The sequence below is a fragment of the Eriocheir sinensis genome, chromosome 25 (assembly GCF_024679095.1).
Source record: "Eriocheir sinensis breed Jianghai 21 chromosome 25, ASM2467909v1, whole genome shotgun sequence".
NCBI classification, from domain to species: Eukaryota; Metazoa; Arthropoda; class Malacostraca; order Decapoda; family Varunidae; genus Eriocheir; species Eriocheir sinensis.
In genome coordinates this window covers 10,889,552-10,915,525 of record NC_066533.1, presented here as the reverse complement: position 1 = coordinate 10,915,525, position 25,974 = coordinate 10,889,552, and the positions used below count along the sequence as shown (strand labels likewise).

Here is a 25,974-nt window from a genome sequence, read left to right as displayed (position 1 = left end):
GAAGGAAAAATAAATGGTAGGCATACTGGAGGCACTGGATGGTTTTCGAGATGTTTTGTTGTGTGTGCTGCGATAAGGGTGTAGCGGTGGGAATTACTCATGCTGCGTGTGAATGGGTGGAATACCTATCAATGCTATCAGGGGGAAAGTCCTTGTGTGTGTGTGCGTCTTTTTGTGTCTCCAGGATATTTCAAAATATCCTAATAATTATATCAAAATTATTTTCGAGGTTATGATTCATAAAACATGTAGACTGACGAGCGTCGAGAAGAATGTTCGCACTCAGCTGCTAATGATGACCCCTGCCCGCCCTCACACCCTGAGTCAGGTCACTCCCTGCCCGCGACCTCTCCCCACTAATGATCCCTGTCTCCCCCTTCCCTCTCCGTTTCCCTTCCCTTTCCCTCTCTTTGCCCTTGCTCGATCACGTCAGGTCAAGAGGGGAGGGCTAATTTTCTTGTCAATTAAGGCCGGAAGTGAATATCCATATATGTTTATGACATGTTAATAAACAACTCCTGAGTCGTGATACGACATTTATTGCCAAGAATTTGTGCCAACATCATCAATGTTAGCCTTTTTCACTCAACTCATATACCGTATATATAGGACGCGACCACAGAGCTAGATTTCCCTGAATTATAAAACTATAGAGGAAAATCGTCGTAGTTATAGGTATATATATAGACTAAAGATAAATTTATATCTCTCTCCTATTGCACAGAACAATTCTTAAGGTAACATTTTATTTATTGTCGTTAATAGCCTTCCTCCCGTGGGGTATATCCCCAACGAAGTCCCCCCCCCCAAGAAAAAAAAAACTTTCAGTATCATGTAATATATTTGTTTCTTTCGTGGGTAATTAGTAGGTATATGGTATTGTTTATAGATTATAAGGTATTTCTGTGTAAAATGTTGATACTATTGTTTTAGGTTTAGGCTACATATGTTTATTTAAAAAAAATGTTCTGGATTATGAAAAAGTCTACGGATTATGAATAAGTCTACGTGTGATGCCTTAATATTATTTGGCTTTTTTTTTTTTTTTTTTTTTTTTGGTGTGTGGGTGGGGGGGGGGGGGGGGGGGGGGGCAAATTGGTCTGGCGCGATTTGGCGGTTTTCGGGGAAGGATGTGGCGGGTTGTCAGTCCCCGACCTGGCAACTCTGTTTGAGGGTCCGTTCAGAATTTAATATCGGTGCATGTGGGCTGGAGTAAGGTCAGTGTTTTCCTTCTCTTACTTTTGTGTTTTAAGCTGTCACGTTCAGTCTGTGTGTGTGTGTGTGTGTGTGTGTGTGTGTGTGTGTGTACTCCCTCTTCCCTCCCCCATGGCTGAAGGGATGTGTGGGAGAGGTGTGAGCGCCTGAGGTCAAGAGGGAGGAGAGGCAGGCAGTTCAGGCGATGGTTGGGTTACTTAATTGTGGTGTTGTGTTCACTTGTGTCTCTTTGGGGTCAGATAACTTGGCGTATCTGCAAAGTGAGTTTCCCTGAGTGCTTAATTGTTATTTTTGGATTGTCGGTTTTTGCTTTCTGTCTCTTTTGCCCTTGAACTCCTTCCATTGCTGTGATAAAAAGTCACTGGGTGCTAGAGAAATGGCAGAACTTGGAACAATGATGTTAAAATTTATTCATTCTCAAACATCATTGTAGTTTAGTATAATTTGATTTAATTTCTATAATGCTAAAGTATACATATGAGGACAACACATGAATTGTATATTTAAACACTTGCGTCCAGTGGGAATTAAAGTGTTTGGTAGACACAGCAACACTCTCACTGGTCCACAAGGTGCAAATGGATGCCTGGTCCTTGTCCGGCCTCATCCGTGTCTCTATGGTTGGTGCGCGTGAGGGTGTCGTTGAGGGCACAACAGTAGAAGACGGCATCGGATGTGGCCGCGTCATCAGTAAGGGCGTCAACTTTGTTGTAGCGAATCTGTTGAAGTGAGTCATAGTCAGGTAAAACACACACACACACACACACACACACACACACACACACACACACACACACACACACACACACACACATTCTAAACGAATTAGTGCCATAATTATATGATCATGTAATCAAAAATAAATCTCCTTTGTTAGATTAAGGAATTAATTTAACCACCTTGAAATGTATGTAGCAACAATGTGTAACTCATCTCCTTAATAATCTTGGCCTTTGTAAAATAAAGTTAAAATAAATATAGAAAAAATAAAGATGAGTAAAGCAATAAGGAAATTAGACGTCTATACAAGGCTTTACGGAGGCACACGGACACACTGGCCCTCACCTCCATGCCACAGATGGCAGAGCCGTCGGGGCAGGCAGACCACTCACCCCACTCGCCCAAGGGAATCTGAAAAAGAGAGAGAGAGAGAGAGAGAGAGAGAGAGAGAGAGAGAGAGAGAGAGAGAGAGAGAGAGAGAGAGAGAGAGAGAGAGAGAGAGAGAGAGAGAGAGAGAGAGAGAGAGAGATTTATCAGATAACCAATAAAAATGCTGTATAGCAGATTAAGTATTCAGTAGGTTGATATGGTTGTGTAGATTCTGAAGAAGGATTACTGTATTACACTTTTTTTAGAGAAATGGAAGCAGCTCAAGGGCAACGATAAGAGAAAAGAAAAAAAATATCTCGCTAAATCTCTTCTTACTGTTACCGTCACTACTTCCTCATAGAAAGTTAAGTGCAAAAAAAATGAAAAAAAAATAAATAAAAAATAAAAAATCACAAAAACAGACATCTATATGGGCCAGCAGGTGCACTCCCCCCCCTTCCCCCCACCCACCCACCCACCCACACACACACACACACACACACACACACACACACACACACCATCTGCTCTTACCCTGCTGTCCCTTTGCCCGCTCTTACCCTGCTGTCCCTTTGCCCGCTCTTACCCTGCTGTCCCTTTGCCCGCCTTGCCCTGCTGTCCCTTTGCCCGCTCTTACCCTGCTGTCCCTTTGCCCGCTCTTACCCTGCTGTCCTTTTGCCCGCTCTTACCCTGCTGTCCCTTTGCCCGCTCTTACCCTGCTGTCCCTTTGCCCGCTCTTACCCTGCTGTCCCTTTGCCCGCCTTACCCTGCTGTCCCTTTGCCCGCTCTTACCCTGCTGTCCCTTTGCCCGCTCTTACCCTGCTGTCCCTTTGCCCGCCTTACCCTGCTGTCCCTTTGCCTGCTCTTACCCTGCTGTCCCTTTGCCTGCTCTTACCCTGCTGTCCCTTTGCCTGCTCTTACCCTGCTGTCCCTTTGCCTGCTCTTACCCTGCTGTCCCTTTGCCTGCTCTTACCCTGCTGTCCCTTTGCCCGCTCTTACCCTGCTGTCCCTTTGCCTGCTCTTACCCTGCTGTCCCTTTGCCTGCTCTTACCCTGCTGTCCCTTTGCCCGCTCTTACTCTGCTGTCCCTTTGCCCGCTCTTACCCTGCTGTCCCTTTGCCCGCTCTTACCCTGCTGTCCCTTTGCCCGCTCTTACCCTGCTGTCCCTTTGCCCGCTCTTACCCTGCTGTCCCTTTGCCCGCTCTTACCCTGCTGTCCCTTTGCCCGCTCTTACCCTGCTGTCCCTTTGCCCGCCTTACTCTGCTGTCCCTTTGCCCGCTCTTACCCTGCTGTCCCTTTGCCCGCTCTTACCCTGCTGTCCCTTTGCCCGCTCTTACCCTGCTGTCCCTTTGCCCGCTCTTACCCTGCTGTCCCTTTGCCCGCTCTTACTCTGCTGTCCCTTTGCCCGCTCTTACCCTGCTGTCCCTTTGCCCGTCCACAGCGTTGATGATGTAGCTGCGATCACACTCAATCTGGAAGTTCTGTATGGCCACATCGTCGCCGAAGGTGCCCTGTGACTTCAATACACGGGCCCTGATCGCAGTGATGAAGCCATGGGTGCATATCTTCATCCCTTGGGAAAAGTAAAGAAATACTACATAGATTCGTAGAAGTGTCACTGGATTGTCTTCATCCCTCAGCAAAATGTAAAGGATAACCAGAGACTCGTATAAAAGTCAGTCAGTCGCATAACTTCATCCCCAAGCAAAGAGTAAAAAATACTGTATGGACTTGTAGAGAGGCCAAATTTGTGGCTCTACCGTGTAGCAGTGACGGGCCAAATTTGTGCCATGATATAAACCTCCCAAAATAGATGATACATAATCTGATCATAAATGCTTTGATATATATTATGAAAAGGTTTGTGTGAGGGGTGATTTTTTCGCATTTTTCTCGCTTGGAGGGACCATTAAGAAACATGATCCCTGCTGCTGCTGGGTTAAGTCCGTTGCTTGTCTTCAGTCCGTAGCGCAAGAGTAAAGAAGAATCATATAGACCCACAATAAATCCCATTCACTCACATATCATCATCCCTCGCCATAGTAAAGAAGCAAAAGTTAACATCCACTATCTCTCTCTCTCTCTCTCTCTCTCTCTCTCTCTCTCTCTCTCTCTCTCTCTCTCTCTCTCTCTCTCTCACCCTGTAGTTCTCCCTTCACTCCCACGGTGGATGCGATGTGTCCGGTTGGGAGTCCCGTCTCGAGGCTAACGCAATAGAGTATGAGGGCGTTGAGGGCTGTCTCGTCAGCGTCCAGGGCGGCGTAGGGCTCAAACTGCGAGGGGAGTAGCATGCAGTATACAGTAGTAAAAGTAGTAGTAGTACAGTAGTGGTAGTAGAAGTGATGATAATAGTTATAGAAATGAAAGGCTCTCAACTCTTAACTTAATTTGTTCTCTCTTGAGAAACGTCGCCTCCGAGGAAAACTGATCGAATGTTAAAATACTCAATGGCTGCACGAATGTGAACGAACCAAAATTGTATATGATCGATGACACTTTGCGAACGAGAAATAATGGCACAAAACTTAAATGTAAACAAGTTAATTCAGACTGCACCAAATTATTCTTCGTCAACATTGTAGTGCGAGCATGGAATAAACTCCCACCTTTAATGGTCCAGTGCAACAAGATTGACTCCTTTAAAAGCAAGCTCGACCGACACTTCCTTCTATTTAATATTTACTAAAGTAAAAATGCAAAGTTTTGGAGCTATGTGACTAATGTAGAATCATTTAGGTTTAAGGACAGGCCACCTAGTCTGGACCATAGGGTCTTTGTGGTCTGAATTTCTATGTAAATCTATGCAAATCACCTTGGCTTCCACGTAGGCGGCGAAGCTCTTATCCTCGCAGAATTCCGTATCGCCCCAGTTGCCCCAAGGCAGCCCGTTGCTGAGGTACAGAGTCTTGGTGATCCTGCGGCGTGGGGTGGGCGCGCTCCCTGGACGTGGCCAGAAACAGAATAAGATGCACAGAAGATACACAGAGCACGAGAAGTCTGTGAGAAGCCATTTACCGTACACAGGACAGTTCCTAAAGACTTCACCCAATCTATCTATCCTATTTATTCAAATATTAGTAGTAGTAGAGGAGGAGGAGAAGGACATACGAAGCGATACAAAGCAATATAGGGCAAAAAAAGAAAGAGTATCATCATTATCATTATTAGTGATAGTAGTACGTAGTAGTAGGTATAGATACTATATAGTACCATCTAAGAGACCCAAAACCTGCAATAGTTCTTAGAGGAGCCTACCAAAGACCAGCAGACAAAAGAAGAAAGAGTATTATTACCATTATTATTAGTGGTAAAAGTAGTAGGTGTAGATAGTCGTTGTAGTAATAGTAGTAGTAGTAGTAGTAGTAGTAGTAGTAGTAGTAGTAGTATAGAAGCACCGTCTAAGAAAACCCAAAACCTGAAATAGTTCTTAGAGGAGCTTACCGAATACCAGGAGGCAGCATGAGGTCGCCAGCAGGAGAGAGAGGAGGAGGCGAGGAGAGTCAGTCATCGTGGCGCTGCTTGAGTCTTGTGGGAAGTGAACAGATGAGTCTAGATCCCTCTCTTTTACCTAGTGATTGCCGTAGGACAGGTGCTTGCTTTCCCACAGAGGAGAATAATTGGTACTGAAGGCACTGTAAGGCTCTCGAGATTTGTTGTGTGTGCTGCGATAAGGGTATGTGTGACGACGGGAAATGCTGATGCTGCGTGTGAATGGGTGGAATACGGTATGCCTATCAATGCTATCTGGGGAAAGTCCTTGTGTGTGTGGGTACGTGTGTGGTGTGTGCACTCGAATACAGATAAAGACACACAACATAACATATAGATACGTAGGTCCATATATTCACAGCCATAGAATAAACAGCAAGGATGATAACGAGTTTTAATATGATTTACTGGAGACATATGGACGAGTGTGGCTGAGTAAAGCTAGTCTGCGCCTCTTTTAAATTAGACACAAGGATCTGACAGGTGGATGTTCCTTGGTGTGCGTTGTAAACTTAATGTAAACAATGTAAATTTAATGCAAACAAGGTAAACTTAATATAAACTTGATGCAAACGTAATGGAAACTTGATGTAAACTAATGTAAACTAATGTAAACTCATTGCAAACCTAATGTAAATCTAATGCAAACGTAATGGAAGCTTGATGTAAACTTAATGTAAACTAATGTAAACTCATTGCAAACCTAATGTAAATCTAATGCAAACGTAATGTAAACTAAATGCAAACTTAATGTGCATTTGATGAAATATCAATGTAAACTAAATGCAAACTTAATGTACACTTGATGAAAACTTGATGCAAACTTAATGTAAACTAATGTCAACTCAATGCCAACTTAATGTAAACTCAATGCAAACTTAATGTACACTTGATAGAAACTTAATGTAAGCTAATGTTAACTCAATGCCAACTTAATGTAAACTCATTGCAAACTTAATGTACTACACTTGATGGAAACTTAATGTAAAGTTATTGGAAACTTAACGTAAACTAAATGCAAACTAATTTAAACTCAATGCAAACTTTATGTAAACTTTATGCAAACTTAATGTACACTTAATGCAAACTATGTATGTTTCCGGTCAACATATTTATTTAAAGTTCTGTCTGCATGGATAAAATAGGCCCAAAATTCAGCTATGGTGCTATTTTTCTTCATGTAAAATAGTAAATGTGGTATAAAATATGGATTAATGTTGAGGAAAAATCACGTGACCTGGAAACGGGTGCTGATTGGTTGTGACGTCACGAGGCAGTCGGGAGGCCGCCAACTTTGTGTTTCTCCGAGATTTCGTGTTGTGGTGCATGTTTCTAGTGGCTAGCAATGCCTGGAGACGTAACCCGCAGTCGTTGGTGATTCGTTCCAATGTGCAAGAGTATATATATACGGACAAAAGTACTCCACGTAAGATATTTATGTCTGTGCTAGTGAATCCTGCAGTAATTTTCTTTACTTTCCCCTCGGACTAACTTTTCATCGTGAACTCAACTATTTTCTCTACTGTCACGTCCTCTGATTATACAATATTGGTCTGCATTCGTTTTCTTCTTATTCATTTTCAGGCGTTGATTCTCTCTCTCTGACGTTCCAGAGCCATTGTTTTCTCTAGGTTAGGCTATGTAAGTTTCCATAATACTAATATAAATTCAACCTTGATTATTCTCTTTAGTTCCCTCTCGAACTAACTTTTAATCGTGAACTCAACTATTTTCTGCAGAGCAGAGGCGAATCGGTTGATTTCACTCCCATTTTAATAATATAACACATTTCCAACACTCTTAAGGTGTTCTGTAAGCACCTATAACATACCTGTTAGGCGCAGTTTGGAGCTGGAGTGGCCATAGCTGATTAAAAAAACAATGGACACAACACTGGCACTGTCGTCTGCTGTACTCCGCTTCAGCCTGATGACGTCATGAGATATCTCTCCAATATCCAGTCAACTAGCGATTTATAGGACGTAATATGTGCACTACGTTATCATTGGTACGTGGCACAATGCATTTCTAGGCTCTTCCCAGAACCGGAAACATGTCCATTTGACAGGCGAGGTGTTTCCTTCCATACCGACAGATGGCGTGAGTTGTAAACTTTGAACACTGTGACCGCCACTCTCGCCGCGTCATGTGTAAATATTAGTGTTTTCCAAGGACCACTCACCTGTCATGGCCACCAGGTAAGCAATAAATAATCAATAACACCTCAACTTTAATGTGGGAGGGAAGGAACAGCGAGGAAAGACGTTAAAGAGGAATATTAAAGTGGGGATTTCAATACGGCGGAGAGGGAGGGAGGGAGAGAGACGAGGTAGATTATGTGTTTTACTGTTTATTTTGTTTCCATGTTTGTTTGTGAGCTCCGTGTATGTGTTTATATATAAAGACACTCTCTGGTTCCCCTGGTGGCGTGACAGTAGCCCAAAACAGCAAAAATAGAGAAAAATGTTCATGTTTTCCCCATTCCCTGTGCTGTGTCGTCTGCTACAGGGCGCTCAGAGCAACAAAATACAGTATCCTGAGGGCTTTTATCTCGTGAAGGCAAAGTTAGGAGGTTGTAAATGATCCCTAATGACCACCACCACCCATAACTACTGCAATAGGAGGAGAGTAATCACCTGAAACGCCTATAATAAGAAGGAGAGAAAGGTGATCGTGTGTGTGTGTGTGTGTGTGTGTGTGTGTGTAGACCTGTTTACGTACCTATTTGCAGTATACAGAGCCAGGGCACTAAACTCATGATGGAGATAATTATACTGTGAAAAAGGATGGAAAGATACACAACGTTAAGTTTCACTGATATATAAGGAGAAGGAAAGCTGCAGAGGATGGGGAGTAGGCTAAACGGCCCGAACATTAAACTTCTTGATATAATTATACTGTGAAAAAAGTGGAGATATACAACGTTATATAACACTAATACATAAAGAGAAGAAAAGCTGCAGAGGAATGAGAGGATAGAGAGTAGGCTAAACAGGGCTCGAACATTAAACTTTTGGATATAATTATATTGTGAAGAAAGTTGGAGAGATACACAACGTTAAGTAACACTAATATATAAAGAGAACGAAAGCAGCAGAGGAATGAGAGGACAGAGAGTAGGCTAAACAGGGCTCGAACATTAAACTGTTGGATATAATTATATTGTAAAAAAGAATGGAGAGATATACAACGTTAAATAACACTAATACATAAAGAGAAGGGAAGCTGCCAAGGAATGAGAGGATAGAGAGTAGGCTAAACAGGGGAAGAACATTGCCCTTCTGGAAATAATTATACTGTGAAAAAAGTGGAGATATACAACGTTAAGTAACACTAATACATAAAGAAAAGGGAAGCTGCAGAGGAATGAGAGGATAGAGAGTAGGCTAAACAGAGCCCGAACATTAAACTTCTGGACATAATAATACTTTGAAAAAAGGTGGAGATGTACAACGTTAAGTAACACCAGTATATAAGGAGAAGGAAAGCTGCAGAGGATTGGGAGTAGGCTAAACAGGGCCCGAACATTAAACTTCTGGATATAATTATACTGTGAAAAAAGGTGGAGATATAGACGACGTTAAGTAACACTAATATATGAGGAGAAGTGAAGCTGCAAGGATGGGGAGTAGGTTAAATAGGGCCCGAACATTGAACTTCTGGATAAAATTATACTGTGAAAAAGGGTGGAGATGTACAGCGTTAAAGGCGGCTTTACACCTGGCAATTCCTAGTCGGCAATACAGGCGCGGCTGCATTTTTGGTCTGGATCTGGGTCTGGGAGCCCTTCTCGGGGCAAGTTTTCTGCAACTGAGCGCGTTCGTCTTGTATTGCCGACTGGCGGCTGGGTACAACTTGTCGGCGCCAATACAACAATAAATGACAGATACAGATAATATGATTTGGAGCCGGGAGGCCGAGGTGGCATTACTAGAAGAAGTGAGGCAGCATAGATACTTGTGGGACCCACAAGATAAGCTGTATGAGAAGCTGAGTCTACGCAAAACAACTCATGAGAGAGTGGCAGCAACATGCGGGAAATGTTTATCTCTTTGCGAGATATCGAAGGAGATATAGGAACGATTATTTTCGTGTATTATATAATCACACTACGTGATGCCTGGGGGTTGCGATGGCATATTCCTCCCTTCTCCTTTGTTGTTAAATGCAATAATGAACAATCAATCAATCAATTAATACTACTTATGATAAAATTCGTTTACTTAAAGTATTCCTACAATATTAGGCTAATGGACCAAACTCATTGTGGTTTTAAGATATGGTAGTAGCCTTTTGGGGTGTCTGGGATGAATTCATGCCCTTGCATTTATAGCATTTATAGCAGTTTACGTCTTGATGCTCCCGGCGGCTCCTCCCACGTGTGAACGTACTTGCTCCCGAGAGCACCCAGCTGGTCTAGCCACTAGATCCTCGCGGCTGTATTGCCGGCCAGGAATTGCCAGGTGTAAAGCCGCAGAGCCACACAGAGGGGTCTCTCTCCTGGAAGCAGTAATCATTCCACGGGAAATCGGAAAAGTACATCCTCAGGTCGTCCCACCGAGCTGAAGCAAAATGCCAGAAGCATCGCCTCTTCGGCGGTTCCAGAGGATATACAGGAGCGATAGGACAGGATACAGAAATAAGATTATGATCGGAGGAGCCCAACGGAGAGAACAGTTTGACAGAGTAAGCAGGATTAGAGGTAAGGAAGAGGTCTAGAATCTTGGCCCTGTCTCCAAGACGGTCGGGAATACGAGTAGGATGCTGAACCAACTGCTCTAGGTCGTTGAGGAGAGCAAAGTTGTAGGCTTGTTTACCAGGCTGGTCGGTGAAGGAGGATGAAAACCAAAGCTGGTGGTGAACATTGAAATCTCCCAAGATGGAGATTTCAGCAAAGGGAGAGTGAGTCAAGATGTGCTCCACTTTAGAGTTCAAATAGTCAAAGAATTTTACATAGTTAGTAGAGCTAGGTGAGAGATAAACAGCACATATGTATTTAGTAGTAAAATGACAATGAAGTCTTAGCCAGATGGTGGAAAATTCAGAAGAGTCAAGGTCGTGGGCACGAGAGTAAGTGATGTCGTTGCGCACGTAGGCGCAACATCCAGCTTTGGATTGAAATTTAGGATAGAGATAGTAGGAGGGAACAGAGTAGAGGTTGCTGTCAGCAGCCTCAGAAACCTGTGTTTCGGTGAGGAAGAGAAGGTGGGGTTTAGAGGAGGAGAGATGGTGTTCCACAGAATGAAAATTAGAACGAAGACCGCGAATGTTGCAGAAATTGATAAGGAGGAGGTTCGAGGAGTTATCAGGACACCTCTCAGGTCGGCAGCCAGAAGGGAAGTCCTCCCTGGGGGAATTTGTGGTCCTCCCCCCAGGCGGGACCCCGAGGCAGATTTTTCGTTAGCCATTTTGAATTTTGAATTTTGAATTTTGGGAAAAGGTGTGTGTTGTGTGAATGTAGTGTGGTGTAGAAAGAGAGAGGAACTGTCTTTAGAGAGCATGCTGAACTGCTCTCTGGTGTTGATGAGACAAAAGGGAAACGGTTAGTGAGGACATGGGAAGGGTCTTTGAAGAGCTTCAGCACCCTCCTCGCTTCCCATATATCCTCACCGGGAGTAGCTCACGCCCGTTCGGTAGATGTCTTCCTACCTACTCCTACTATTACTACTTCCATTACCAACCCTTCCCCTCTCCACCAGTCCCATTACCAACCCGTCCCCTATCCACCAGTCCCATTACCAACCCTTCCCCTATCCACCAGTCCCATTACCAATCCTTCCCCTATCCACCAGTCCCATTACCAACCCTTCCCCTCTCCACCAGTCCCATTACCAATCCTTCCCCTATCCACCAGTCCCATTACCAATCCTTTCCCTATCCACTAGTCCCATTACCAACCCTTCCCCTCTCCAACAGTCCCATTACCAACCTTTCCCCTCTCCACCAGTCCCATTACCAATCCTTCCCCTATCCACTAGTCCCATTACCAACCCTTCCCTTATCCACCAGTCCCATTACCAATCCTTCCCCTATCCACCGGTCCCATTACCAATCCGTTCTCTATCCACCAGTCCCATTACCAACCCTTCCCCTCTCCAACAGTCCCATTACCAATCCTTCCCCTATCCACTAGTCCCATTACCAACCCTTCCCTTATCCACCAGTCCCATTACCAATCCTTCCCCTATCCACTAGTCCCATTACCAACCCTTCCCCTCTCCACCAGTCCCATTACCAATCCTTCCCCTATCCACTAGTCCCATTACCAACCCTTCCCTTATCCACCAGTCCCATTACCAATCCTTCCCCTATCCACCAGTCCCATTACCAATCCGTTCCCTATCCACCAGTCCCATTACGAACCCTTCCCCTATCCACCAGTCCCATTACGAACCCTTCCCCTATCCACCAGTCCCATTACGAACCCTTCCCCTATCCACCAGTCACATTACCAATCCTTCCACTTAATTACCACTTCCTTCTTACCTACTTATTACTCTCACCCCATTACCCGCCTCCGGTTTGCTCCTTTCCCATCGCCTCCAAACCTCAACTTAAGGTCTCAGTGTCTTGTTTTAACTCCCAAACGCGGCATCCTCTCTGTCTGTCTTTTCACTTACAAACCAATCACTTACAATTTTCGGTTCTTTAAATGTCATCACTTTCCTCCTTTCCTACCGCCTCCAGACCTCAACTTCAGCTCCGATCGCCTTGTTTCAGTCCCCAACCCTGCATCCTGTCTGTCCTTTCCAATCCCCCTAACTTGCCGCTTCCAGTCCATTGGCCAAGACTACCCTCGGCTTCCCCTCTCCAGCCTCTTTTCGTGCCCTGTCCTAGTCCATCAACCTCCACCATCATGCTCTCTGTTTCCTTTCTGTCTTTTTGTCTCTTCCTATGCACTGGTTTCCTATCCAGTGCTTTCATAGGTACCTCCCCGTCTTACAGTAATTATCTCCATTGAAAGTTTAATATTCCTCACATACTCTTCATTTATGTCTGTTTAGCCTCCGTCATGTGAATACTAACATAAATTTTCTTCTCTTTACATAATGTTACTTATCTTAACGTTGGGTATCTCTATTTCTCACAGGATAATTATCTCCATCAGCTGTTTAACATTCTTTCCGTCTTATAGTTCTTATACTTGTTTAGCCTATTCTCCATCTTGTGAACTCTAATACAACATTCGTTCTCTTTACATAATGTTACTTAAAGTTGTGTATCTTTGGGTCGTATTTTAAAACATTTCGTCGCCCAAGAACACAAATTTGATAAGGCTTTCGTAGGAGTTGTGGGCATTTCCAGGAGTAGTTTTATGACCCTGGTGGTAGTTGGACCCTTCCTCTGTACCATGAACCTAAAGAAACACATATTTGACAAGGCTTTCGTAGTTGTGGGCATTTTCAGGAGTAGTTTGATGACCCTGGTGGTAGTTTGACCCTTCTGTATAATGAACCTAAAGAAACACTCATTAGAACCCGACTGACTCCCTCATTGACCTTTAGAAATAGCTGATGTGAGAACCGAAAGTGTTTTATTATACCGATCTCATCTTCTAGTTCTTTTACCTGTACCTGTTTAGCCTATTCTCCATTTTCTGCAGCTTCCCTTCTCTTTTAATATTAGCGTTACTTGTTTTAAAGCTATGTATCTATCTTTCACAGTATGACTATCTCCATCAGCTGCTTAATATTCTTTTCATCCTCTTTCTCATACCTGTTTAGACTATTATCCATACTGTGCAGCTTCCCTTCCCATTATATATTAGTGTTACTTGTTTTAAAGCTATGTATCTATCTTTCACAGTATGTCTATCTCCATCAGCTGCTTAATATTCTTTTCATCCGCTTTCTCATACCTGTTTAGCCTATTATCCATTCTGTGCAGCTTCCCTTCCCATTATATATTAGTGTTACTTGTTTTAAAGCTATGTATCTATCTTTCACAGTATGTCTACCTCCATCAGCTGCTTAATATTCTTTTCATCCTCTTTCTCATACCTGTTTAGCCTACTCCCCATTCTCTGCAGCTTCCCTTCTCTTTTTATATTAGTGTTACTTGTTTTAAAGCTATGTATCAATCTTTCACAGTATGTCTATCTCCATCAGCTGCTTAATATTCTTTTCATCCGCTTTCTCATACCTGTTTAGCCTATTATCCATTCTGTGCAGCTTCCCTTCTCATTACCTATATATTAATCTTACTTGTTTTAAAGCTATGTATCAATCTTTCACAGTATTTCTATCTCCATCAGCTGTTTAATATTCTTTGCATCCTCTTTCTCATACCTGTTTAGCCTACTCCCCATTCTCTGCATACTAACACAGCATTCCTTCGCTTTATATAACTCAGCTCATAATCACCAAGGCACGATTTTAGCAGTGAATGGTCGGTCTTTGTAAACAAGGATATTATTCATTAACCTTGATCATTTCTCTCTGTCTGTTGAGGTATGTGTCTCCTGTATATTGATAACTTCTCCCTATCTGCATATCTATATCTATCTATCTATCTATCTATTTACCTATCTATTTATCCATCTCTCTATCTCTCTCTCTCTCTATCTATCTATCTATCTATCTATCTATCTTTCTATCTATCTATCTATCTATTTATGTATTATTGCTATCACTCCATTCATTTATTCATGTATCTATCTATTATCTATCAGTGTGGTGGTGGTGGTGGAGATTGTAAATTCTATCTCGCCGCTTTCTTTTTTTGGTGTTTTTTTCTTAATTGATTATTTTTTAGTTCATGTAAGTGCTGTGAGGCGTCATTTGTTACTCTTTTTATCATTTCACGTATTCCTGTTTCTATCTTATCAGTCTGTGTGGTGTTGATGATAATTGTAGTGGTGGGGATGGTGGTGGTGGTGGTGGTGATGTTATGGATGGGTAGATAGGTGGGCGTGGCGTGACTACCCACCACCACCACCTCCACCACCACCGTCCAACTCAAGGCCTGGCTAAAATGTCAAAGCTGTAATGGCAGTCAGGTATATTCCCCGTGGCCTGGCTAACCCCTGGCGAGGCAAGGACACCACCTCCTCTGCCCACCCCCCTTCAGGCCACTCCCTATCTCCCTCTGTCCATGCCTGGGGAGGGAGGGATAGGCCTATGTTGTACGCCTTGGTGTGTTGTTGGCTTACGTAATCGTCGTTATTGTTATTATCATTATTATTATTGTTGTTGTTGTTGTTGTTGTTGTTCTTCTTCTTCTTCTTCTTCTTCTTCTTCATCCTCTTCTTTTCTTCTTTTTTTTCTTCTTCTTGTCCATCTCCTCTTCCTCCTCCTCCTTCTTCTTCATCTTCTTGTTCTTCTTCTTCATCCTCTTCTTATCTTCTTCTTTTTCGTCTTATTGTTCTTCTCCATCTTCTCCTTCTTCTTCTTCTTCTTCTTCTTCTTCTTCTTCTTCTTCTTCTTCTTCTTCTTCTTATTATTATTATTATTATTATTATCATTATTATTATTATCATTATTATTATTATTAACACTAAGATCCATGAAAAGGCATCAGTGGGGAAAATGGCGATTACTCTAACATCGAGAGAAAAATTCGGTCTAGAAAAATATGCTCCGAAGTTGGTCTCCTAAAAAAAACAATTCCCAGTGGAGCCTATACAGTGCAGGGGTTAAACGTATTTGCATGCATGACGCACAGGTAAGCTAGGCAGATCGAGCCCGTATTAGCAGACGGTTTTCACTCTCACAAAAAAATATATCCCAATCCCACAAAGGACATTAGGCTAGTCGGGTTCTCTTGAGTGTTATTTCAAGTTCATGGCGCAACAGAAGCCTTGCCAAACGATAACAAACCTCAACCCACCCATGGAAATACTGACACAACCTCCACGAAAGCCTTACCAAATGTGTGTGTTTGAGAATACTGCCTCAGGACTGTCCCACTGAAGCCTTGATGATGATGTTGCTGATGGTGATGATGGGGGAACAAAGTCATAGGCACGGTACCTCTTTACGAAATGTATGCAGGTATTGGCAAAGTTATTAATAATTTCCTTAATGAATATATACGTTCGAAACATATCGTGCTTTTCACTGGATAGCATTTATTCACAAGTGTTCTCGTCCTCCTCCTCCTCCTCCTCCTCTAACTTCATTTAGCTTACATCCCATCCTTTCCCTCTTAGCATAATGCCTTTCTTATTACAAAATTAAATCCTCCTCTTCCTCCTTTTGTTTTACCTGAAGGAACGCTGCCCACTTCCCCCCTCCTCCTCCTCCTCCTCCTCCTCCTTTTGTTTTACCTGAAGGAACGCTGCCCCCTCATCCTCCTCCTCCTCCTCCTCCGAACTCTTCCCGCAACTTGTCCTTCCTTCTCACGACACGCCCTGACCTCCTCCTCCTCCTCCTCCTCCTCTTTCTCCTCCTCCTCTTGGCCACACACCTGCCCTCATGCTTCAATAGATCCTGAAACCTTACATCCTCCACGCCCTTCCTTCCCTCCCTTCCCGCCTTCCCTCCTTCCTTTCCCTCCCCAAGTAAGGGCGTGGCGGGGATTTTTTCTTCGTATATTTTTTTTTCTTGTCCTTTCCTCCTTCGGCGCGGTTAGCGGGTGGACGAGAGGCTGAGGGAGGGAAGGAGGATGGCCTTGGGAGGGTGTGGTCATCTCCCCCCCCCTTCTCTCTCTCTCTCTCTCTCTCTCTCTCTCTCTCTCTGTTCACCTGCATTTACGAAGAATACACAACCTTCACCTTCACGGAGATATATTGGTGTTCCTCCTCCTCCTCCTCCTCTTCCTCTTTCTCCTCTTCCTCCTCCTCCTCCTCCTCTTCTTCCTCCTCCTCGCCAGGTTGTTACGACAGAAGTATTAATCAATGGAACTTATATCACCTGTGTGTGCGTGTGTAATTCCACGGCCTGATCACGAGTTGGACTCGCTTTCCCCAGTATGTACCCTCACGACGTGAGCAGTGCTCATTATTGTCGATCTCTGGGTACTGCCAGGACCTCACACACCACACACCCCATCCCCCTTGCTCAAGGGGGGGACAGTAAGTCAGTAACTACTCCTAGTCAACGGAAAGAATTCGGCCTGAGCGGGGATCGAACCGCCGCTTGTTTGGCCGTGAAGCCTTGCAGCGCGGCGCTCTAACCGATTGAACTACCAGAGTGTGTGTGTGTGTGTGTGTGTGTGTGTGTGTGTGCAGATGGCAGGAATATTGTGTGAAAATGTGTGTATCGTTTCACTACTTTATCAGCGTGTGTAGTGGTGGCGCTCGTCAGTAACGTGGCGTGGGTCGAGCCTCGGGTGTGTATGGCGCCCATTGAGCCTCCGGCCGCGGCAGGTGCCAGAGGCGGGACAGGCGGGGCAGGTGGGACACAATCCTCGGCCAGCTCCCGGCGCTCATTGACTGTTGGCTGGGGATGGGCAGGACGCGGGGTGAAGGGAGGTTCATCTTCCTCCGCTCCGTCAAAGGAACACACACACACACACACACACACACACACACACACACACACACACACACACACACACACACCTAACCTGGCTAGATTTATCTGTTCGTCTCGGCGGGCTGCCCAGCCTATAACTAAACAGCCGTGTTGATCCGCCTGTAGGGCCTAAAGCCTGTTTGTTGCTTGGCACGGCCTCCGTCTGACACTCCAGGACAAAGAGGAAAATTGATTGTAAGAAAAAGTGTTGGAAGTCAAAGATCTTTTTTGTTTGTTAAAATGAGTATGTTCGGCAGAACCTAATTGTCAGATATTACGAAAATTATGATAATTTGTTGTTAAAAAGTTAAAGTGTTTAGAGGCTCAGATAATACCATGTGGCCAAATGTACTGTTATGACGTGACAAAGAAAAGGAATCACGCCTCAGTAAGGGATAAAGAAAGAAGTAGAGAAGAACTTATGACGAAGATAACTTGTTGTGCCGAGGGGAACAAGGAAGCAGAATAAAAGGACAACTCTAAGAACGGAGAGGAGAGGAAGTAAGAGAGTGAAAGGGAAGAGAGAAGAGAAGAGAGGAAGGAAACAAGACGGATAAAGGAATAACTAAGAAAGAATGATGTAGAGGCGAAACGAACCGGCGAACAAAAGAATGAAGACAGTGACAGAGAACATTAATGCAAGACAGAAAGGTGAAGAATGTTTTGAAAGGCTATTGTCGTGCAGTGGAATACTAATGACAAATGGTGATGGTATTGATGTTAGTGAAGATATTAATGATAGTAATGCTTAATGTTAATGATAATAATGGATTACTGAAGGCAGGGAAACTTGTGCTGATGTGAATACTGGATGTTAATATTAGGTAAATTTGGAGCATATGCCATAGCTGCGCGTGGCCTCTGTGCTCATCTTCGTTACATTACCACTTGTTAATGAGGGTAAAAAACAAGCAAACAAGGAGAAAGAAGAGATTATATAAGTAAAAATAAAAAGGAAATGGAGAGAAAATACTAGTGGCGCTAAATTGTACAAGCAGAGAATTTATAAAAAAGTAGATCTGAAATTAAAGATAAATTATTATAAAGCGTCCTCACCTGTCTGTGTGTGTGTGTGTGTGTGTGTGTGTGTGTGTGTGTGTGTGTGTGTGTGTGTTCACGACTTTTTTTTGGCTCATTTTTTTTTCTACAAGGTTTATGTGTGTTCAAGATGCTGCCCCTCCCCCCTCCTCCTCCTCCTCCTCCTCCTCCTCCTCCTCCTCCTCCTCCTCCTACTCCCCAGGGCTAAGCTTGCTCCTCCTCGTCGGGGAGTTCCCTAACAAATGTCAAGGATCCTGCATCTCCTCCTCCTCCTCCTCCTCCTCATCTACCAATTCCTCCATTTTCTCATTCTCCTCTTCATCATCTCTTCCATATCTTCCACCTACCCCGCCTCGACCTATCTCATCTCCCTCCTCCTCCTCCTCCTCCTTCTCATTTACCATTTCGTCCTCCTCCTCCTTCTCCTCCTCCTCCTTCTCATCTATCATCTCGTCCTTCTCCTCCATCTCCTCCTCCTCTACCATCTCCTATTTCTCCTCCTCCTCCGTCTCTTCTCCCATCTCTTTCACCTTCCACTCCTTTACTTATCTCTTTTCCCTGTTTCTCCTCCTCCTCCTCCTCCTCCTTCAAGCGACCGTAACAGTAGTTTTCAAAAAGGTAGTGAACATCACTATATTCTGTTGCCTGCTCATCCATGTTTCCACGTTTCCATCTTATATATTTCCTTCTCCTCCTCCTCGTTCTCCTCCTCCTCTTTCTTCTACTCCTTTTTCTTTTTTTTCCATCTCCTCCATCTTCATCTCCTCGTTCTACCTCGTCCAAGGTCTTGCCTCGCTCATCTTGCACCTCCTACCCCTCTTCTTCCTCCTTTTCGGTCTCTTACCTTCACCTCCTCCTCCTCCTCCTCCATCTGTCTCATCTTCCTTCAACTCTACAAGGACAGACATCAACTTTTAAACGTACATTCCCGCGAGGCTGGACTGACTGATGCTTAGAAGTGGATGAAGGACTTTGGCAGGAGGGAGGGAGGGAAGGAGAGGAAAAGAGTGAGGGGGGGGGGAGACAAGTAAGGACCCCATGAACTTATTGTTTTTAGCCACGAAGGACAACCAGAGATGATGATGATGATGATGATGATGATGATACGTGGGAGAGGAGGGAGAGGAGATGCAAGGAAGGGCGGGGCAGGTTATTTTTATGAGAGAAGAAGAAAGGGAGAAGAGCAGGGAAGAGGAGGAGGAGGAGCAGGGTTGGAGGGGAGGAAAAGAAGAATATGAGAGGGGAGGAGAGGGGTAGGAGAGGAGAGAAAGGAAGAGGGGGAAGGGAGAGGAGGGAGGAGAGGAGAGAGAATAAGGAGACAAAATGGAGAAGAGTTGAGGAGTATAACCCCCTCCCCCTCCCCCCGTCTCTCTCTCTCTCTCTCTCTCTAAGTGTTTATTTTCCTTATTTTGTTGCCATGTTGTTCAGAGCAAGAGGAAGAGGAGGAGGAGGAGGAGGAGGAGGAGGTGAAGAAGAGAAGGGTCCTTAAGATGAGATCAAAACGGTTCTTTTTTTTCCCTTCCGACCTTTTCTTCCTCCCTCCTCTCCTTACCTCTCACCCTTCTTTCTTCCCTCCACCCTTCCCTCCATGCCACTCCCTGTTATTTTTCCTCCCTCCCTCTTCCTCACACTCCATTCTTTCCCTCCACTCTTCTATCGCCTTCTCTCCCTCCTTCCTCAATTTCTTCATCTTTCCTTCCTTCTCGTTTTCCTTAATTTTCTTCCCTCTCCTCTTCTTCTTCACTTTCCTTACGTATATTATTTTCCTTCCTTCCCTTCCTTCCTTCTTCTGTCTCTTCTCTCCTTCATCTCCTTCCTCTCCCTTTCTCCTTACCTTTATCCCTCTCTTCCTTCGTATTCCCGGCTTATCGAACGAGTTTTATTAGTAGTACGGTCGTTATAGCACGGTCGTTTGCCTGCAGTCTCAAATTCTCTTTACCTTGCATTCTCAGTCCTTGATATTACTGGAACCTTGGAGACGCATCAAAGCTTGTCCAGATCATGCGAAGGTTATCTTACAAATACAAACAACAACAAAAAAATGCATGGACAATTTATGATATTGATTGTGTTTCTTGATACATACACGCTGGTGACTACATAAAGAGGGGAATTTGGGTTTTGTAAAAGTTTTCAAATCGTCTGGTAGTGGGAGAGTGAGCCGTGAGAGTGGGGCTACTGTCTTTCCTATTCCCCCACCTGTACCTTCACCACTAACCCACATCCTCTTCGTACTATACCCTTGATTAACCCGGTAGCTGCGGGGATCATGTTTTTTAAAGGCCCCTCTAAGCGAGAAAAATGAAAAAAAATCATCACTCACACAAACCATTTCATAATATATATCAATGCATTTGTGATCAGTTTATGCATCATCTATTTTGGGGGGTTTATATCATGGCAAAAATTTGGCCCGTCGCTGGTAGTACATGGTAAAGCCACAAATTTAGCCCGTCGCTGGTACAAGGTTAAAAAAAAGTGGGGGCGTATTCTCGTAAGCTGAAAGGGCCCTCACACCAGAAAACGTCCCCTAGACTGCTAGCTCCCTCTGTATTTTGCCTGCGGCCATCCCTTTGTCACGTCTTAAAATGGATTTGTATAGGTATGAACAATGGTGCGCCTGTAGTCAGTGTGTTCGATGGCTGGGCGAGGTAGCCATGAAAAATTAGACAAGTTAGTGGTGGCGAACCCGCCCTCCCCTATCCTTCCCCTCCCTCCTTCAAGGGCACACCTTCCCCCTCTCACACAGGTAACAATCTAAGGTAATATGACACCTGTCTGGCCTAAGGTACACGTTATTAATTAGCAGCACAGCCTTGATAATAGTGTCTGCCACGTGTGTGTGTGTGTGTGTGTGTGTGTGTGTGTGTGTGTGTGTGTGTGTGCTTCCTCGGCCTTGAGGGGAAGGATCATGGCTCGCGTGGCCCCGAGGTTAAAGGAGGGGAGAGGAGGGAGAGGGAGGGAAGGGGGTTAGGGCGGGAGAGGGAGGGAAGGAGTGAGGGAAGGACAGAGGGAAGAAGAAAAAAAAGATGGAAAGAAGTGAAGTGGAAGGAACGATGGGAAAAAGGGAAGGAGAGAGAGAGAGAGAGAGAGAGAGAGAGAGAGAGAGAGAGAGAGAGAGAGAGAGAGAGAGAGAGAGAGAGAGAGAGAGAGAAGGAAGGAGGGAAGGAGAGGGTGAAAAGGGGGAGGGAAGTAGGGAAGGATGATGGAAGGAACAGAAATAGAACCAAGGATAAAAGGAGGGAAGGAGGGAGATGAGGGAGAAAAAAAGTGTTGCAGGAGGGAAGGAGTGAGTGAAAAAAATGTGTATGGGAGAAAAAGAAGAAGGAAGGCGAGAGGGAAGGAAAGGGGAGGGAGGGAGGGAGGGAAGCCTGGCGCCCTTCAGTCTGTGGTGTCACCTCCCTGTAATTAATATTATGTAAGGTAAACCCACAGGTGAACTTTTTGTGTGTGAACCTGTCTCTGTGTGGAGGCGGAAGGATTGTGGGATGTGGCTGTGGACTATTCATCATTCTCATCATCAGTCATTATCATCAGTTCACTCCACTTGGTTCTATGCCTGATGTTGGTGTACTCCATCCTGGTCGGGCAAAGGTTCTAATTTCCCTTTTCCACCTGGTTTGCTCTCTGGTGTTAGTGTACTCCATCCTTCTGGGGCAAAGGTTCTAATATCACCTTTCCACCTGGTTCGCTCTCTGGTGTTAGTGTACTTCATCCTGGTGGGGCAAAGGTTCTAATTTCACCTTTCCACCTGTCCAATGTTCATGTACTCCATTCTGGTCTGGCTAAGGTTCTAATTTCACCTGTTTTCTGTGTGGTGATTGTGCACTTTATCCTGCTCGGTCAAAGGTTCTAATCTCATCTTCCCACTTGTTCTCTGCCTGGTGTTCGTGTACGGGACTCCTTCCTGCTCTGGCAAAGGTTCTAATTTCACTTCTCCACCTGTTTTCTGTTTGGTGATTGTGTACTTTATCCTGCTTGGTCAAAGGTTCTAATCTCATTTTCCCACTTGTTCTCTGCCTGGTGTTCGTGTACAGGACTCCTTCCTGCTCTAGCAAAGGTTCTAATTTCACTTCTCCACCTGTTTTCTGTTTGGTGATTGTGTACTTTATCCTGCTTGGTCAAAGGTTCTAATCTCATCTTCCTACTTGTTCTCTGCCTGGTGTTCGTGTACGGTACTCCTTCCTGCTCTGGCAAAGGTTCTAATTTCACTTCTCCACCTGTTTTCTGTTTGGTGATTGTGTACTTTATCCTGCTCGGTCAAAGGTTCTAATCTCATCTTCCCACTTGTTCTCTGCCTGGTGTTCGTGTAGGGGACTCCTTCCTGTTCTGGCAAGGCTCTAATTTCACCTCTCCACCTTGTTCTCTGTCGGGGCTAACTTATATAATTTTGGGTCTGCACTGTGTTACTCATTGTTGTCCGTCTGTTACCAGTTCCGCGCATGATATGACCTACCCGAACCCATTTATTTTTAACCGTCATTAGAATATCTTTAATCTCCACCTCGCTTTCTGTCTATCCAGTTCACACTCAGCGTTTTTCTCTCTACTCCTTGTGTTCCCTATGCCTCACTGCGACGGAGATGAGCACCGAGGCCACGTGCAGCTATAGCCTATGCCTCAACCTTACCTTTACCTTTGTCTAATTGCATCACTAATTCCCTCTCGTCTCCTTCCTTCCAGGCGAGTGTTGCAAACGTTGCCGGTGCCGTGCGAGGGCGCAGCGCCGCCTCCCGCCTCCCAAGGTAAGATGACGCTGGTGTTATGTTACGAGAGACAGATGTAAGGCGAGGAAGAAAGGGAACCAGTGGTGAATTAGGGAACGGTATTAATTAGGCACTGTGTAAGACATTAAATAAAACTGTGTAAGGAACCAAATGGGAAAACAAGAAAGATATATGTATATATATATATATATATATATATATATATATATATATATATATATATATATATATATATATATAGAGAGAGAGAGAGAGAGAGAGAGAGAGAGAGAGAGAGAGAGAGAGAGAGAGAGAGAGAGAGAGAGAGAGAGAGAGAGAGAGAGAGAGAGAGAGAGAGAGAGATATTATGTCATTTATATAAACAAGAAGCCAATAGGCGTTCCTAATAATCAGCAAATGGGGGGTACAAACTTGGCGGAGGGACTTTTTTGGCAGCCATAGCCGGTAGCGGGCTAAAGAATAGCCTATCCAGATATTTTGTTTTTATTTATTAATGATCCACGAGACATCCTAGAGTTAAATCAAAGTATGTGCTTATCTTTGTACTCATTCATACACACACTGGTAATATTTCTGTGGTGTCTGATTCACTTGTTTGAGTGAAATTCTGTTGTGATAAACAGGCACCAATTCGGGTCACTAGTAAAAAAGAAACAGGTAATGTAAGTTTTGCCTCCATGAAATATACACAAATAGATAAATATGAAAGCTCACGAACTCACGATAAATGACATCACCTGCTTTGCGCAGTAAAAATATGCTATTTCAGGTATCTGACACCCCCAAAATGGGGTGCGCGCTGCCTCTGGCCTCGGAGCTACAGCCTCAACGTCGCCAGGTCGTCGTACTCAGCCGATTATATTTCCCGACTTCCTACCCCCAAACTGTCGCTCCAATAACGAAACTAATTTTTAGTTATCGTTAAAAGAGTTAGATTCTGATGTTTCTTGGCAATAGTTAGGCGTCAGAAACAGGTAAATACTGTGCTCTGAGTACGACAATCTGGCAACGGTGGCTATAAGTATTTTCATATTATTGTTCTGTTGTTTATTCAATGTTGTGTTCAAGAAAAAGAATACTCATAATTTTAGTTAGTTTTTGGTTATAAGGATTCTTTACGAAATACAATTATAACGCTACCTCCTCTACCTTGGGAAACGTCCTGAATCCTGGATCGGCTATGGTGATGTTAGGTGCGCCTATTAAGTGATCTGTCTCGCATATTATTATTATTATTATTATTATTATTATTATTATTATTATTATTATTATTATTATTATTATTATTATTATTATTATTATTATTATTATTATTATTATTATTATTATTATTATTATTATTATTATTATTATTATTATTATTATTATTATTATTATTATTATTATTATTATTATGAATGTAAAAGGATATTGGGAAGTTCTCAATCCTGCTGTGCTTTTTTATAGTAACGGCTGAGGAGAAGGAGGAGGAGAAGGAGGATAAGGAGGAGGAAGGAAGCAAGGAAGGAAGCAAGGAAGGAAGGAAGGAATGTTGCTGAAAAAAAAATACCCTACTGGTCCGAGTTGTTACAAAGGTGCGTAAAACAGCGTCCCGCGTTGAGGTTTTCACAAGGCAGAAGCAGACATGTTTAGGAAAAGGAAAAGACTGTCTGTTACTCTTTTTGGCATTGATACGTTGACAGCAGAAGTTAGCATCCACCTGTTAACTCCTTAGGTATTTTTTGTCCCCCTTTTTATTTATTCTTCTTACCTTACTGTTGCTGTCTCTTATTTTTCATAGTATCCGTGTCTGCTCAATGAGGGGACTGTGTGTGGGTCTGTATGTATTTTTTTTTCCCTTGATGCCCTTTCGTGGACATCGATAATAATAGTAATATTACGTTTCGTTCTGCCGATATGAGTCACGTTCAAGTTCTGATAAGTCAACTTGCTTTTCATGAACGTTATCGCGGCGTGTGGTGTTGCAACGGGGGAGCACTACAGCTGCCGACGGCCTGATACGCTAAGGCGCCGCTATCTGCTGCTCTTTTATTACCAGCACGATAACCTTTTTTTCCCCTCACGCCGCTGGGCAAAGGTGACACCAGTAGCTACACCTGTTTTTTTTTCCTTCTGGATGGTGTTATTGGCTGGTGCTGATAACATAATAATATGTCGTTGCTGTTTTTGTTTTATTTTTGTGTTGGTAAAACTGACCTAGGGGGAGTTTGTATGTAATGCCTTTTCTTTTAATAACGGAGAGTTTTGCACTTGATGCAGTCGTAAGATTTAGAAAGATATGGTACAAGAATGAGCGTCAGATGAAAGAGTGATGGATATACCAACACCACCGCCAAGGAAAAGCGGGATTATGGTGATTAATATACTTTAATGACTGCCTTGGTACCTTTAAAGCTAAGTCGAAGGAAGGAAGGAAGGAAGGATGTGGAGAATTATCGCTAAAGCCTGTTGGATCCAGTGTTATGATAAGTCGCCAACTCTGTGCACTGTGTGTGATCTCTTGTGGTTCTGCAAATCCTGCTTGTCCTTCGAGTAAACCTCAATGTTTTTTAGACTCGGGCGAGTGCTCTCCAGTCCCGGCACGTCGGTGCCCCGTGGAGGCCAGGGTCCCGGGGAGGGGCACACGGGGCGCGGCCTATGGCATGCTGATCGTGTCCACTACCGTCTCGTTATAAGACATCAAATGTGACGTATAGAAATGTTATTTCCGTAATATTGATTGCTGCGGGAGAGGATTCCATACTTAAAATATCAACAAAAACAGTTTGTTTTATTCTATAGTTCAATAGCATGTATCAAAGAGTCCAACCAGGAAACTGAGTACTCGTATTTGTTCTTGGCTTTGTGATATCATAAAGTAATAATACAAGAATCAGGTCCGAACAGCTGTACTCGTGTCCAGGGCTGTCGCGAGCATCGGTAACTCAACACGGTGCGTTTTTTGCTGGACGTCGCGGCGTG

General features: G+C 43.9%; 1 protein-coding gene and 1 long non-coding RNA gene across 2 annotated transcripts; one reads left to right on the top strand and one right to left on the bottom strand.

Annotated features, from left to right (window-relative positions):
- Positions 1 to 1,601: 1,601 nt before the first annotated feature.
- On the bottom strand, positions 1,602 to 5,966 carry LOC127003351 (vitelline membrane outer layer protein 1-like). The gene is made up of 6 exons (XM_050869882.1): positions 5,745 to 5,966; positions 5,116 to 5,243; positions 4,444 to 4,576; positions 3,719 to 3,876; positions 2,281 to 2,346; positions 1,602 to 1,934 (listed from the first exon to the last, which is right to left on the bottom strand). Exons 1-6 carry the CDS (start codon positions 5,809 to 5,811, stop codon positions 1,773 to 1,775), a joined length of 714 nt encoding a protein of 237 aa, XP_050725839.1. The 5' UTR covers positions 5,812 to 5,966; the 3' UTR covers positions 1,602 to 1,772.
- Positions 5,967 to 7,439: 1,473 nt separating this feature from the next.
- On the top strand, positions 7,440 to 24,578 carry LOC127003605 (uncharacterized). The gene is made up of 3 exons (XR_007757172.1): positions 7,440 to 7,990; positions 22,970 to 23,031; positions 24,460 to 24,578. It is a non-coding gene; the product is annotated as an uncharacterized LOC127003605 (long non-coding RNA).
- Positions 24,579 to 25,974: the final 1,396 nt, after the last annotated feature.